Source organism: Xenia sp. Carnegie-2017, unplaced genomic scaffold (genome assembly GCF_021976095.1).
Source record: "Xenia sp. Carnegie-2017 unplaced genomic scaffold, XeniaSp_v1 HiC_scaffold_25, whole genome shotgun sequence".
In the NCBI taxonomy this organism is placed as follows: Eukaryota; Metazoa; Cnidaria; class Anthozoa; order Malacalcyonacea; family Xeniidae; genus Xenia; species Xenia sp. Carnegie-2017.
In genome coordinates, this window is record NW_025813488.1 from 1,917,956 (window position 1) to 1,933,285 (window position 15,330).

Here is a 15,330-nt window from a genome sequence, read left to right on the forward strand (position 1 = left end):
TTAGCGACTCGGGTGTCAAATAAATGTACTTTCTTGTCAAAACTCTAAACTTTTAAATCATGGTCGAAACTTTGTTGAGTTTTTTGTAAATTTATTCGCGCTACTATCATGAGAATCACCACACACTTATCTCACTTCAGAAAGTTCAAACTTTTCCTTTTGTTCACTTGTATTTTAATATTTTACATCGAAAACATCACTGCTTCCATTTCAGGTAAGAGTTTACATAGCAAATTTTAAAAATTGCAGAAGTTATCGTAGTATTTTTTATGATATATATATTTTGTTGAATTCTTTAGAATGTGTTGGCCGATACTGTGGAAGATTAAATGGAACAAATGGAACACAATGTGGGGTTTGTATTGATACAACATACAACTATTTTACTCATAGAGCTGACTTTATAAGTCAATAAAGTCATAAAGATGTTCAAGATGTCATTTTCAAGTTTGACAGTTCATTTTTAAATCTCGAATGCCATGCAAGTCTATCCCCATTTCCTTAAATTGACGTTGCATCTTTGGCTATTTCAGCGTTGTCCCAGGGGCTACCGAACTAATGGACGTTACTGCAGGAAGTGTCTAAATAGCCTTCAACTTTTTGACTGGCTGTACCTTGGTTTTATGGCTCTTGTTACCACTGTAATGCATTCTTCATCCATTTACTACTATAGCAGGCATCAAAAAAGGTTTGTATAGTAGTGGTATTAAACTGTTTGTAAATGTAGATCGTCCAGGTTAGTATAGTCCTGAGAAGGACTGTTTGTGTTGTTGTTGATGTAAGAACCAGATAAAAAATACAGCTAACCTGACGTTTACTCCTCATTTGACTGTGAAGATGACCATCGCTAAGGTTGTTGAAACTTCAGTCAACAACAACAAAAACAGTCCTTGTCAGGACTATACCAACCTGGATGATCTACATTTACAAACATGTAACGATACTCCCGGGTTCAAACCATTTACTTGGTATTAAACTGGCCATTAAACTTGTGCTCAGTTTAATAATGCATGTGCACACTAAAAGTTGAAACTATAGACATTTTAAAAAGACGACAATATTTTCTACTTTTACATTTTTAATCACAGACATGTTTCAATAACAGTTCAAAATGTGATATTGTGTTCTTGCGCATTTTAGCACTGCACTTGTAAAATCTGTGTAGGTAAAGTTGAGGGTAGTTTTGAATGTATTTAAATTTTTTTGCAATAGAATGTCAAGACAAGTTTTTCCTAATAGCAGGGGTGTTTGAAGAATACTAAAACTGGGCAAGATTTTGTTTAGGATGCATTTGCTCTCTTGTCTCACATGTTAGGTCTTGCTCCCTCCCACCCCACCCCCCCACCCCCCATAGTCACTTCATGTTCTTCCCAACATTTGATGGTTATGTCTCCTGCACCACCAAAAGCTTTTGGCCAAAGTGTAGCTCAGTAATATGCTCTAGCTCAAGGGATTACTTTTGATACCGGTATTAATGTTTCATTTTATCTTTTTTAGTAACATTATCATGCAGATCTCGGCATTCATCGAATCTTTCCTTGCTGCAACATTAACACTTCTTTTAACTGAACCAAAAGGTATAAAAAATTTGTTACTTGTGTAATGGCAACGAGTTTACTTTTAATGTATTATCTTTCTATGTGATGTATTTTTCAAGGATCCTTTTCAGTTCACACTTGTGGAGTAAAAGATATTGCAGATTGGTACACGGTGTTTTTTAATCCTAAACCCGATCATGTTAACTGGGTTCACTGTACGCAAGAAGCTGTTTATCCTCTGTAAGTTTTCTGCAATGAAATCTCAAAAATGGATAAAGTGTCGGATGATTCGGATGATTCGGAACTGCCTTTACCAATTTGGAAGGTGTAGAAATGAATATGAGGCATCAAAGTTTGAATTTGAGTCGACACAGTTTCATCCTATTTTATCCCTAAAGCCCGGGAATGGCATTTTAGAGCTTCTTAATTTAAAAATTTTCTGGGTGCATGCCGGAAGACTCCCCCATTATGATTCACAACTGTAGTGCCTGTCTTTGGCCTATGGCCTTCGTTTCAAAAGTGTTATAGTTATTGGGAATATTTTCGGTTCGAAGCAACAGGCTTTCCAGAAATATTCTTCCCAGCATGCCACTCTTACTGTACCAATGCAGCTATTGGTTACTCCTAAATCAATCTCAGTAGCAAAGCCAGACCGCAAGTTTTAGTGCTGCTATGTAAAATTTCAGATCATTCGCATTATTCATTTCTTGCGAAATCTATTGTTTTTACAATGATTGAACACAGAAAAATTTACATAGCACGACTAAATTTGCTGGCTGTCCACCTCAGCAATCAATCTTTATGTAATTTACAGCTATTTGCAATTGACCGTGCGGCGTGCATAAATTAAACGTTTGTTACAGTTTCAAAACTTGACGTTACTAACGGCTAACCGCTAACTTGACGTTACTATACAGCTAACCACTAACTTGACGTTACTATACAGCTATATGATTGTTTCTAAGGCTTAACCCTGAGATGGCATTGGTTAATAACAAAGTGTCGCTCTCCGAGTCTACGACAAAGACACATTTTGTCTCACCAATACTAATTTAAAGTCTTATATCTAACGATAGAGTTTGAAGTTTTGAAACGTCTTTCCATACTTGGCAATTTTCAACCTGTCACGATTGTTTATTAAATAAAAACAACATTTTCCATAAATTAACGCGTACGCTTAGCAACAATGAATTAGCCGTTAGAAACGTCAAGTTTTGAAAATATAACAAACGTTTGATTTATGCACGCTGGTCAATTGCAAATGGCTGTATGTATTTTCGTCACTCTAGCTATACCATGGTACTGTACTACTATGCCTTTTGCGTCCTTCTTCTTTTGATGGTTCGACCCATCGTGTCTGTAAAGCTCTGTGGCTCGGAAGGAAGACGGTCCATATATGCTGCATTGTATTTTCTACCAATCACTGCTATGGTTCATGCCACGTGTGCAGGACTCCTATGTAAGAGTTAAATATACTTTCCCCTTGAGTTAAAGAAAGAGTTTCACCGTAATGCTTTGCGCGCTTGTGTTTACTTTTGTGGTTTTTAAGCTTCCGATATCAAAACTTGCAAAGAAAACGTTTGTCTTTAAATGAACTCGCATTATTTCTTCTTCTTTTCTTAGCATACCGCACTTTCACGTTGATAGACCAAACTTTGTATTAGAAGTAGACATATTGCTGCACCAACAACCTGCCTTCGTTTTTTGGTCCATCGAAAATCGCTATCTATGGCTTGCCAAGCACGCAAAGCATTACTGTGGGACTCATGCTTTAAGATCAGGGGCCGTCTGCACGAAGACACGATAGCGCTATCCACCGGATAGCAAATTTTTTTGAACGCTTACAAAATTCCTTATAAGGAGAAAATACATGATTTGAACTGAGCAATCGCTGAAATAAAGCATTGCTTCTAAGATTACAAAATTTCTTTGTCATGCGGGAAAATGTACACCTTTTTGTGCTAGTTTGAAAATTTTACTATTCAATGGTTAGCACTATCCAGGCTTCGTGAACCGGTCCCTGCCGTTTTTCGGTTAATCATTTAGTCGTTTCTTACTTCTAGATTACTCCTATCCCTACTTGATGTTGATTGGGTCCGTTTTGAGTACAGCCATTATCCTGGCGAATAAAAACGTCAAAGTAAGTACATATGTATGACTGCATGGTTTCTACTTCTGCCTTCTGCCACTTAATGAACGACGTTGATACCACTGATCTCGAAATAAGACTGGATCAAGCATCTAGCACAAAAGTTAAAGACAAAAAAATAAGGAGCGCCGCCATTACTAAGGGACCAACTTTCGAAAATAAGGAGCAAATATATTGTGGATTTATACAAGAATAATCACCAATTTTCAACGTGTAATTACATGAACATAACTAAGAGATAAATTGGTTTATAGAAGAGCTAAAAATACAATGAAATATGATGAAATATGATCAAAATGCAGCGATTTTTGTCATCGGTAACTCTACTGTTGTATGGAAAAACTATGGAAAGTCTTTTTTCGAGATCAGTAGTTGATACCAAATTCAGTGACGTCGCTACAATTTTGTTGCCAGGCAGGGAGGGGGGGGGGCTCAAGGAATTTTTGCGTGGAGGGTGTGTGGGGAAAACCAAAATTTTTCCCTGACTACGCAAGATAATTTCCTTCAGCACTGTGAACGTTTTGGTGTAATTAAGAATTTCAATTCCACATGTTTGATTTACCAACTTACCAGCGGATTATGAAAACGTGTTTGTTTGTAAAACCGATTTCTTGCAGATTTGTGTGCACTAACAGACTCGTCGTTTTCAATATAATAAAAAGCAACTTTTTTATCAGAGTGACTCCATTTAAGGTGTTTTGTTCTTTGGGAGATCTTTTAAAAATTTATTCGGGGCGGCGCTCCTTAAATTTTCTATGTATAATTTGATATTTTATTTTCGTGCTTTTACTCTACACACTTCAAAAATCTTGCAAGAAGGCTGCTGCTCGACTTAGACTTTTATCAATAATCAGACAATAAAGTAAATGGTTTGAACCAGATGACTAGCGCTAAGGTTGTCGAAACGTCAGTCAACAACAACAAAAACAGTCCTTCTCAGGACTATACCAACATGGACGATCTACATTTACAAACATGTAATAATCAGACAGTCACTGACATTAACTGCAGTCATGAAAATTTATGGAGCCCTCATACATACTCTGACTTACTGTTCCCTGAAAATCTTTGGCAAACTATCTACTAATCGTGATAATAGACTTCGAGAACAAAGCTAAAAATATCTTAATTGGCAACAAACAAGTGGACATTATTATATACCTTCACTTTTAAATAGACATGAGAAGAAGATCCGCTGTCTCAGTTTTAAATTACTGTAAAATCAATTGTAAAATTTTCAGGATTATTTTAACATTATTGAAAGCAATTAGCTACGAAACACGTAGCAATAAATATTTGATTAGATATCCTAAAGCTCGTTTTAAATGGACAAAACGCTGTTTTCATTTACTTTCATTTACAAACTGCATGATACGTCTAGTCGAGGATTTTACTGTTTTTTATCAATTATGGCCAAGAAACTTTTTCGCTAAATATTCTATATAAGAACAACGTATATGTACTTTTTATTATTTTATTAATGTTTACTTGTATTTCTTAAGTATGTTTTTAATTTTAGCTTAAGTACGGGACCCTTATTGATTATAGCATTTATTATTTAGGCTATCCTTTTTCTCTTTAATGTTATTATTATTATTTGTAAATGTAGATCATCCAGGTTAGTAGAGTCCTTAGAAGGACTGTTGGTGTTGGTGTTGACTGACGTTTCGTCAACCTTAGCGGTAGTCATCTTCAGAGTCAAATGAGGACAAATGACGTTTCGACAACCTTAGCGTTACGACAACCTTACCGCTAAGGTGATCGTAACGTCAGTCGACATCAGCAACAACAGTCCTTCTCAGGATTATACTAACCTGGACGATCTACATCTACAAACATATAACGATACTCCCGGGTTCAAACCATTTACTTTATTATTATTATTATTATTGTTGTTGTTGTTTGTTGTTGTTGTTGTTGTTGTTGTTGTTGTTGTTCTTGTTGTTCTTGTTGTTCTTGATCTTGTTGTTGCTCCCTTTTCTGTTGAATCCACCTCTCCCTAGCGACGACACTAGCGTTAGCATTTCATAGCTACTGCCATCACCTGCATGAAAATGACTCCACAATTTTAATAAAAGTTTCGATAATGCTCATCCTGGTGATAATATTCCTCTTCTACCGTAATGACCGTTTAGAGTTTCAAAGATTTACTCATAAACAAAGACGTCATTGTGATCCTTCTTTGTCATTGGTTCCTGCACATCTTCTCGCTGATTGCCATGACGCAATGGTCACAACCGAAAGTGGATGGTCTCCTGTTTCTGCTCGTCTTTCTACCATCGCTGTTCTACATTCTTACTGTTCGTTTATCAGATCCCCGTAAATTCAAATAATTTTGTTGAAATTGTCGAGTTCCAGGTGATGAAAGTAAGTAAGTACGTTGGATAAAAATCGTTTGAATTTTTTATTGTAAAACAGTCTCACACCCGGCATTCCTTTTCATTCACTTTCCTATTGTGATTTGTGACTTTTGCAATTAGTGAAGATCGTTTTAGAGATCTATGATTCATTTAGGAAATAAGATATGCTTACTGTGCACAGACCTATGCAAAATGAGGGGATCTTTGGGAAAACTTGGGAGCTGATCAGTGCAAGCCCGAGACCGAAGATCGAGGGTTGCATCCGCTCGCGAGAGAAAATGAAATAACAATATTGCACAAAAAGACAAATTGAAAACAAACGTTGTAATTTTCCGTCTGAAATGTTTTCATGATTGATTTGCAAATTCTCTTAAATTGATTGATTAATTGCTTGAGCTCAGATGGGTTTGCACAGGCTAGTGGGAACACAACTCTAAACCAATCAGCTCTCGCGTTTTATTGTGTTTGATGTATAAAGTAAAATGATATGGCTCTTGTAGGTGCTTGAAAACCTCTTGAAATGTCCTTAAATAAAAAAGCAACTTTAAGGGCACTTGGAAAGTTCTTAAAAAATCAAAATGAATGAAAGTACTCGAAAAATGCTCAACAATCACACGAAATTGACATGATATATTAACTCCGTAATGTCGAAACATAATTGAACAGGATGTATGTTTTGTGTTTCTAAATTTGTCGAAGCTATTTCTGTATAGTTAACAATATGTCTTGGAAGCCTGAGAAACCCCAATCCCGACAGAAGCAGAAACGATTGTCTAAACATAATAAATATCCTTAAACTCACTGTGAAAACTTTTGACAGATCACAGCAAAATATAAGAGGAAATCTAACGTTGTAAATTGTTTTTCAAAATTTGATTGTCTTCCAAAAAGACCTTAAAAATCTTAATCTTTTTCTCGACCACATCAGGAACTCTGTACCCCATTCATATTTATCCCAGAATGTAGCTATTGCATTCTATTATATGCGTTGCTATGCAATGACGTGGTGGGAACTATATTTTGCGGGGGCATGCATCCCTGTCAAATTTACAACCTCTAAAATGCAATTTCTTGGACTTTAGGGAAGGAAATGATACCAACTGTACTTATTGAGATGCATTTTTGAAAAAATTCAACAGCTGGGGGAAGAGCGACGGCCTTAAACAATCCTTATGCCCCCCCCCCCCCGCAAATATGACACCGTTGCTATGATAAATTAAATACGAAACTGATTGGTTAACCTGGAGTTATACGCGGGATGTTATAATACCCATAATTGCTATTCAATTTTACGTATTAGCAATTATCCTGCCTATCGACTGATTTCGTATTCATTGCTTATATGCTTTGGATGAATTAAATCAAAGAACTCGATGAGTTTACAATTGACATAATAGTTTTTCAAGTGCATAGGTTAAAGAGCCAATTACATTTGAATACGATGTAGTGTTGTAATTGCACAACAACATGATCATTATGTGTATTATATTGACATCATGCGGTTTGGATAATGTCGTAATATTATCCATTTTTCAATTTTTATTTTAAGTAATTATCTTTCCTGCGAAATAGTTTCGTGAATCTTCCTTCGTTGCGTCCGTAAGACCATCCATCGCAGTGTTTGCGGTCATTTTTGTAGAAAGTGCGTTGATCTATAAAAGTGTATGTAATATTCAGTATGGAACCTAGTCTCTCTTTCCGTGCACAACTTTGCATCGTTTTATTACAGTTTTATTAAACTGGGACATGTTCTTCCTAATTTAAAATTGCGTAAGAAACCAGACAAGAGCATTGATCAAATCTTAATGTCTGATGATCACAAACACATTTGGCACGTTGAAAGTTTAAGCGAGAGCTTCGTCTTGTAATTTTAATACCTCATTTTGGGAATTCGTCGCGTTTGCATAGTGTGACGTTCGAACCATGGACTCTCTTGTTTTTCTTGTTTATCATTTGACCATGGTATATGCCTTTTACCATTAGCTTTCTTTCTGTTTTTGCACATTGTTTTTCCTAGACACAAGTGACTGTTCACTCGTGTCATCCACAGCATCACCAATAACAGAACGATAAACCTTTTCATTCTAGAGATGTGATGAAACGTCCTGGATTATGAAATACATAGAATATGTTTAACAAGATTTCACCATGAGAGAGTGAGTTGAAACGAAAATGGCGCATTAGTAACTATACGAAATGCTGGAGGCGCAGGTGCTTGCAATCTAAGCTACGAGCAGCAGTGTTTGCTGTTCTTGTTGCAGGTATTATTTGTATAAATCAGAGTATAAACAGCATTAGAAAATTGCTTAGAAAATTGAGCTTTGCGTAAAAGCGATCAGAGCACATGAGGACAAAGTTTGACAATACCTTTCAGCTGTTTTCCTTATTGTTTGTCTTGCTTTTGTGTGCTTGTCGTGCGGCCAGACTGTATTTAACTGAAACCATTGTACATATTGTGCTTTTTATAGGGAATCACAGCAGTCGTGAATTATTAATAACGAATTATAGTCCTTGTAGAAACAGGCTTTTTCAAGAGTTAAAAAAACGATTAATCTTGTCGTTTTGGCAATTCTGTAGGACGCCTTCGAACACAAATGAATGCTCATCGGCGAAAGGCGTCTCATTCAAAACTCTCACACGTTGCGCAATTTCGAAAATCTTTTTTGTTTGAGGGCAGGTGTACAAAATCACACTTGTTTACTCGTATTATGCCCTCGAAAAGAAAAATAGTAGAAAGAAATTAGTGTTTTCAAGCGCAGTCCAGGGCGAAGGCGCCATTATCGCCTGGTCCAACATGTGATTACCAGGCGTTTTTTTAGCATCCGTTGACGCAAATATACTCGGATAGCCACATAGGCTTAGGGATTGCTTATGTAAAAGCGCTTTCCTAAAGGCTGGTTTTTATGTACTTGTCCGAAACGTTTCAGTCGTCTCAGTTCAGTCATTTCAATCATCTAGATAGAACTCAGCTTGCGTATTAGGAACGACTAAAACTACTCGAACGACTATCTGAGAACTCGGGAGTATCTTTACATATATTTGTAGATGTCGATCTTCCAGGTTAGTGGAGTCCTTAGAAGGACTGTTGGTGTTGTTGTTGGCGTTTCGACAACCTCACCGGTAGTCATCTTCAGAGTCAAGTGAGGAGTGAACTCAGAAGATGACTACCGCTAAGTTTGTCGAAACTATGGAAAGCCATAGTGGACAAAAGTAGTCGAGGATTTTTTTTTGTTCGAGAATTTCTTTGTTTGGTTGAGATGGGTTTTTTCTATCGAGACTACCTTTTACTGTTGAGAATACATGTTTTATAGTCCAGATAACTATTTTACAGTCGAGAATTTTTTTGGAGTCGAGAATTTTTTTACAGTCGACAATTTTTTTGGAGTCGAGAATTTTTTTACAGTCGACAATTTTTTTACAGTCGAGAATTTTGTTGGAGTCGAGAATTTTTTTGGAGTCAAGAGTTTTTATGGCAGTCGAAATTTTTTTCGCACCAATTTTTTCCGCGTTTATAGGCGCATTAAAAACAATATGGCCACAGAATAGATACATAACAGAAACGGCACTCGATGTCGGAACCTGATCATAATACTCGCGTATTGATACTCGGGAGTATCTTACATATATTTGTAGATGTCGATCTTCCAGGTTAGTGGAGTCCTTAGAAGGACTGTTGGTGTTGGTGTTGGATGACGTTTCCACCACATTAGCGGTAGTCATCTTCAGAGTCAAGTGAGGAGTGAACTCAGAAGATGACTACCGCTAAGGTTGTCGAAACATCAGTCAACATCAACAACAACAGTGTCAGGACTCCACCAACATGGACAGAGGCGCAACTAAAAAGTTAACAGGGGGGTGGAGTAAATATTCACACATGATTTCTTTTGAATACCAATTCACTTTCGAAAGAAATCAACTGAACACAAATGAATGTATGAATGTACACGTGGACATTTTACATTAACTTATTCTACATAAACATGTTATTCAACTTGTGTATTTAATCATTTTAACAATCTCGACAGCTCTTTTTACGAAGATTACGCAATTGTTTTCTCATCAACAAATGTTCTTGTAGGGATTGCATTTGCACAAGTGCTTTTCTTAACTTACGTGCGTCACCGTGTTAGGAGTTCCATAGAAAAACAAAAATATGAACAACTTACCAAAACCTGTAGATCATTATGATGGTTTCAACACCTCGTTTTGCGTAGTTTGTGCAAGTGTTTGCCAACAAGCGTTCTCTTATTCATGTGAAAAACAGAAATTAACTTTGCGCATTTATTATAGTTTACTACTTTACAACTTCATTCATTAATTAATGCTTAAATTATTCGACGCAAACTTTGATAGATAACTACTGTCACCATCCACGTGGAGTATTACTTGCCCGAGTTAATTAAAAATGTTCAATTTACACTTTAGTGCAATGCTTCGAAAACCCACACATGCCAGCTCGTGTGTTAGTAGTTCTTAAAAACAAATATGTTCCATAATTGATTTTCATACATAATTTCAACCGTATAGAAATCATTAGAAGGCGGTGCAAATGATAAGTAATTATTCTCAATCGATGATTTAGTTTTGACTTTTGAGTAATCTTTCCATTTCATTCTTCTTACGTTTGTCGAATTTCTTGTAAAAACTCCATGTATATATATATAAATTGTATGTATCAAGAGATAAGTTGATCATGTATCAACTTGTCTCTTGATTGTCTGGACTGCTAATGTATACTGTCACATCTTCCTTCGTGTTGCTATTTTGACTATCTTGACCTTTCGAAGTGCCATTTTCTACGTTCACAAGTTCATAATGCCCCAAGTTTTCTTCCTCAAATTTCTCCATGATGTTGTCTCTGTATTTTGTAAAGAAGTAGAAGTCCGCCAAACGTATTCAGTACTATCCCACACAATGTATACGTATTCACAGCAACTCCGCCGAATGTGAAAAATCCGATCAACGTAGTTATCAGTCCCTTGATAACCCCCACAAGGCTAAAAAAAGAATTACTTATCGTAAATATTGGTGTTAAGGTATTCACCGTGTATGGAATTGAATTTAAAAGGAAGTTCTAATACAAAACCTTGTGGTTAATGCTGTATTCATGGTAGCACAAAGGAATAAGGAGTAGTTTAAAACACATCCCATCAAAACATCGACCATGAACACTGGCTGTAATAAAAAATTGTAAACTAATGTCAGAAACATGACAAATTCTTATTATATGCTAGTTTTCCACGCAAATTTATATTCACATTCATCTGAGCTGGGCTGGCTGCCTGAAATGTTGCGCATAATTTCTACGAAAAAAATGTCGTATTTTGTGGGAAAATTCAAATATGTTTAGACTCATACGTTACAGCAATTTAATTTTTCAAAATGGGAGTTATGTTGCTATGGACAATTGCAGTGGCATTAGACGGAATTTTTAAACTTTTTTCAAATGTATATTGTTGTCCTGTATTAGCTGCCATAGTGAAATAAACATATGAGACAAAAGCATGCTCAGTCTCATCACTTCTAAACCTGTTCAGCTGAGCTGTCTTCCAGAGCAGCTCAGCGAGATCTTGCTTCCTTCAAGCAGGATCTTGCCATACTGGGCTGGTACTTCAAAACATAGTGAAATAATTCATGAGATAAGATCTCGCAAGGCTAACTGACTTGGCTTTAAAGCAGGATGTTCCATCTCATGCAAACCAACACTAAATAATTACTCACAAAGAATCCTTTCGCTGTAACACTTATGCTGTGAAATGAATCGATCAAGCGGTTGCTATATAAAGTGTATGCAGCCAACAGTGGTATGCAGTTGATGCTGTTCAGATGCAAGACATCCAAAGTTGATAGGCCATTCTCAACTCCTGTTTTCTGTACATACACAAGGTAAGTAGACTGACTGCACACACTCAATATGGCGTAACCACCAAGATGAAGCGATAGATCACGAAACCTATGGGTTTGAACAAAGTCGAAATCAGAAGTTTACACCTGTAGGTATCTGATATCTTTGGGTGAGAAACATTTAAGCACAACAAAAAAAACTCGCCTGCAATAATGCAACCTAAAACCACCAAGATAATTGAGCAAGTGAGTTGAAAAGATGGCTTCTTGCTTAGAATACATGCTCCAAGGAGGAGAGTTGTCAAAGGAATCAGCCTTCTTAATACATTGTACCTGAAAAAGAGAAAGAATTTGTCGTATTCTCACTTCAGGGACAATTTATAATCATCACATGTAGTTTGCTTACATTGGAATAGAAAGGTCACTAAGTGCATTCAATGCCAGAACTGTATTAAATGCAAAACAGACGGATGGAAGCAAAACTTCTTGCCTCTAAAAATGTAATAACCATAGGCTCAACGTTACTGCATTAAGACTAAGTTGAAGTACCTGTATGAAGATCAGGAAAATAACTTCTTTGGATTGTTGTTATATTGTAAGAACATTTGCAAACTATTTGATGGGTCATAAATTTTATCTTAACATGCTTCTCAGCCCTAGAAGATGACTGAGTGTTGGAAGTGACTCACATAGGAGAACATGCTTGGTTTGTAAGTATGAACACCATATAATATCATAGAATTTTGGTGGGAAATAGCGTCTGAACAGTTTTAACTTTTAAACATTTATTGTTTACATTAAGTCTTTATCATGAAAGCTAACATCTTCAATGCATGGATTTTCTTATTTACGTCACTTCCAGCACTGAGTCATATTTACACTAGGCACATGAAGATAACATTTTTATCTTCTTAAAATTGATCAAGCATTCGATGAATTTATTTTCCTGACCAAGACGTAGGAACTTTAAGCATATAGTACATGTTACCTGTGCAATGTGTATGGTGTAATATTGACTAAATTTTGTCTCCTACAGATTTCTAATACTATAGCAGTCGATATGACTTGTGCTAACATCAATACTTCTGGGTAACGATAGTCGAAAGTCGTCAGGACAATCTAAAAAGAATGGCAGGTGTCTGGTAATATTACTTTATACTGATGTCATGGTGGTATTTTTATGGATAACCGAGTACATTAAACCACATAATTATCAGCAGTTGTGAAAATCTCCATGTTCCCATGTTTTATGCTTTGCATGCTTAATTTTCACGTTGTTTAGAATTATCATCAACCTGTATGTGAATATTGTGCGTCTGGGTGTGTTTTGTAATATTTTTTGCATGATTTGCATTAATGTGTCCAGACATGACAACACCTTTGCAAGTTGCAACAAGTTGCTTTGAAACGATGCAGTTTTCGAACAGAGTTTATGGAAACATGGACTGTGAAATCAAGCTCCGGTTCAAACAACTCAATAAAACAACTTACTTTGTTCATAAAGGACATCAATCCAGACATTAGTCCATAGAAAATCGCCGCTGCAATGCCGGGATACCAATTGATATATTGAACATGGTAGTGATTATCTGTCGAATCCACAAAGGTCATCCTTAAAACAGGAAAAATAATCGCTAGTAGAAATTGTTCGATACAAGAGAGTTATCATAACTTACAGCATTATACAAATATACTTTTAATACATTTGCTTTGTTGAATTTCTTTATTCACGGTAAGTTCACGATAGCAATGCTTTAGTAAACAACAACCGTGATGAACTGATTATCGGTATGTTTTCAATGTTATATGGGGTAAATTTGCTTGACATTGCCGACCGTGAATCGGGGCCGGCAACAACAACGAGACTTTGTCAATTGAAATATTTACATAAACTTTCAAAAGTTTCGAAACAAACATACAAATAATACCTTTTCAATTTTTACAATGTAGCCTGCCGGCAGAGCAACAATCAAATTTGTACGTTTATGATTGTGAACTCTTAAAATACTGAACTCTGTCCTGTTTAAATTACTTTTTTCCAGGAAAAATCCATGATATTTTTCTATCAGGTTTGTATCTTTGACATTTCTCCATTTCTGCCGGTGTATGTGACGGATATGCCACGTTTCAGCATAATATGAACGTGTGATGACGTCTTGATGACATCTTGATGACGTCGTGATGACGTCGTGATGACGTCGTGATCGGCCGAAGTTAAAAATTTGCCCGAAGGCCAGGCTTTACTACACTGTCGAGATAAAAATTTTAAAAAATATCAATGGCAAAGAAAAACGGCATGTTTTCAAACTAAATATTATTAAATAAACCACTTTCTTTATTGCAGTGTAAATTGTGATATAAGCCGGAGAGTGAGTTGTCAAGTCGCGGGATGCGTCATTGTTGAATACACGTGATATTTTAGTACATGGATATTGGATGATGTGCACCTAGTGATCTCTAAAGCCTGTTTTCCACTAGCCACGTATCGTAACGTATCATGACGTAACATTGCGCATGAGTGCTTATGCATTAATCATTATCAAAAATAGCCAAGGCCCCAATTTCGTACCTGCAGGTGTTCCGCAGGGCACAAAATTGGGGCCTTAGCTATTTTTGATAATGATTAACGATCTCAAGTTACCAAATAATGAAATGTGGAAATTCGTGGACGATACCACTGTTAGTGAAGCAATTGAGAAAGATCAAACAAGTAACTTACAAAACCAAATGGACACATTAGCGAACAGCATCTCGTGTGATAAGTTCCAGTTAAATGAAACCAAATGTAAAGAGATGCGAATTTGTTTTGGATCTAATACCAATGACCTTCAACCAATTACCATCAATAACATTACACTGAATATTGTCCAACACGCGAAAGTTTTGGGATTGTTTATAGCCAGTAACCTTAAGTGGAACATCCACGTAAATGAAATAATTAAGAAATGCCGTAAACGCCTCTATTATCTTATTCAACTAAAACGAGCAAATATCGAAGTCAAGGAATTGCTCCAATTTTACAAAACGTGTATAAGACCTGTCTTGGAGAATGCTTGCCCAGTGTTCCACAATAGTCTGACATTGTAATTGTCAGATGAGCTAGAATCAGTCCAAAAGCGAGCATTCAAAATAATCCTGCCTCATCAAGAATATGAAAACGCTCTGCAGTTTACTAATTTGCAACGCCTTAGCGAAAAGAGGAATGATATAACAACAGCGTTGTTTCAGAGGATAGTAGCAGATTCCTCACATAAGCTTCATGACCTTTTGCCTCCTCGTTTAGAATGTTCAACTATGGAACTTAGGACTCAATCTTCATTTAATACTAATTTTAATACCAAACGTTTTAGAAATAGTTTTATAACTTATAACTCATTGAAGATGTAATTTAGTTAATTTATTTATGTATGTATTATATGTAATCTTAAACGTATTTCAG

The 15,330-nt window shown here is 36.2% G+C and overlaps 2 protein-coding genes and 1 long non-coding RNA gene across 4 annotated transcripts; 1 reads left to right on the top strand and 2 right to left on the bottom strand.

Moving 5' to 3' along the window:
• Window positions 1–8,519, top strand: LOC124452877 (JNK1/MAPK8-associated membrane protein-like). 2 transcript variants are annotated; one of them, XM_047003507.1, is made up of 9 exons: window positions 1–214; window positions 300–355; window positions 534–688; window positions 1,498–1,577; window positions 1,658–1,778; window positions 2,828–2,997; window positions 3,602–3,678; window positions 5,823–6,058; window positions 8,136–8,519. In XM_047003507.1, the coding sequence occupies exons 1-8, from the start codon at window positions 109–111 to the stop codon at window positions 6,018–6,020; spliced, it is 963 nt and encodes a 320-aa protein (XP_046859463.1). In that variant the 5' UTR covers window positions 1–108; the 3' UTR covers window positions 6,021–6,058; window positions 8,136–8,519. The 2 variants fall into 2 exon arrangements, with proteins under 2 accessions (XP_046859463.1, XP_046859462.1); XM_047003506.1 differs by having other exon boundaries at window positions 5,823–6,054.
• On the bottom strand, window positions 7,426–8,141 carry LOC124452880. Its single transcript, XR_006950903.1, has 2 exons — window positions 7,925–8,141; window positions 7,426–7,699 (listed from the first exon to the last, which is right to left on the bottom strand). It is a non-coding gene; the product is annotated as an uncharacterized LOC124452880 (long non-coding RNA).
• A 1,795-nt stretch (window positions 8,520–10,314) lies between the features above and the next one.
• LOC124453547 (UDP-galactose/UDP-glucose transporter 7-like) lies at window positions 10,315–13,999 on the bottom strand. Its single transcript, XM_047004333.1, is given in 10 exon segments — window positions 10,315–10,929; window positions 10,931–11,044; window positions 11,134–11,222; window positions 11,769–12,000; window positions 12,093–12,224; window positions 12,298–12,370; window positions 12,373–12,383; window positions 12,880–13,010; window positions 13,383–13,503; window positions 13,820–13,999. Coding segments are annotated over 9 exon segments (1,086 nt in total). The 5' UTR covers window position 13,503; window positions 13,820–13,999; the 3' UTR covers window positions 10,315–10,745.
• Window positions 14,000–15,330: the final 1,331 nt, after the last annotated feature.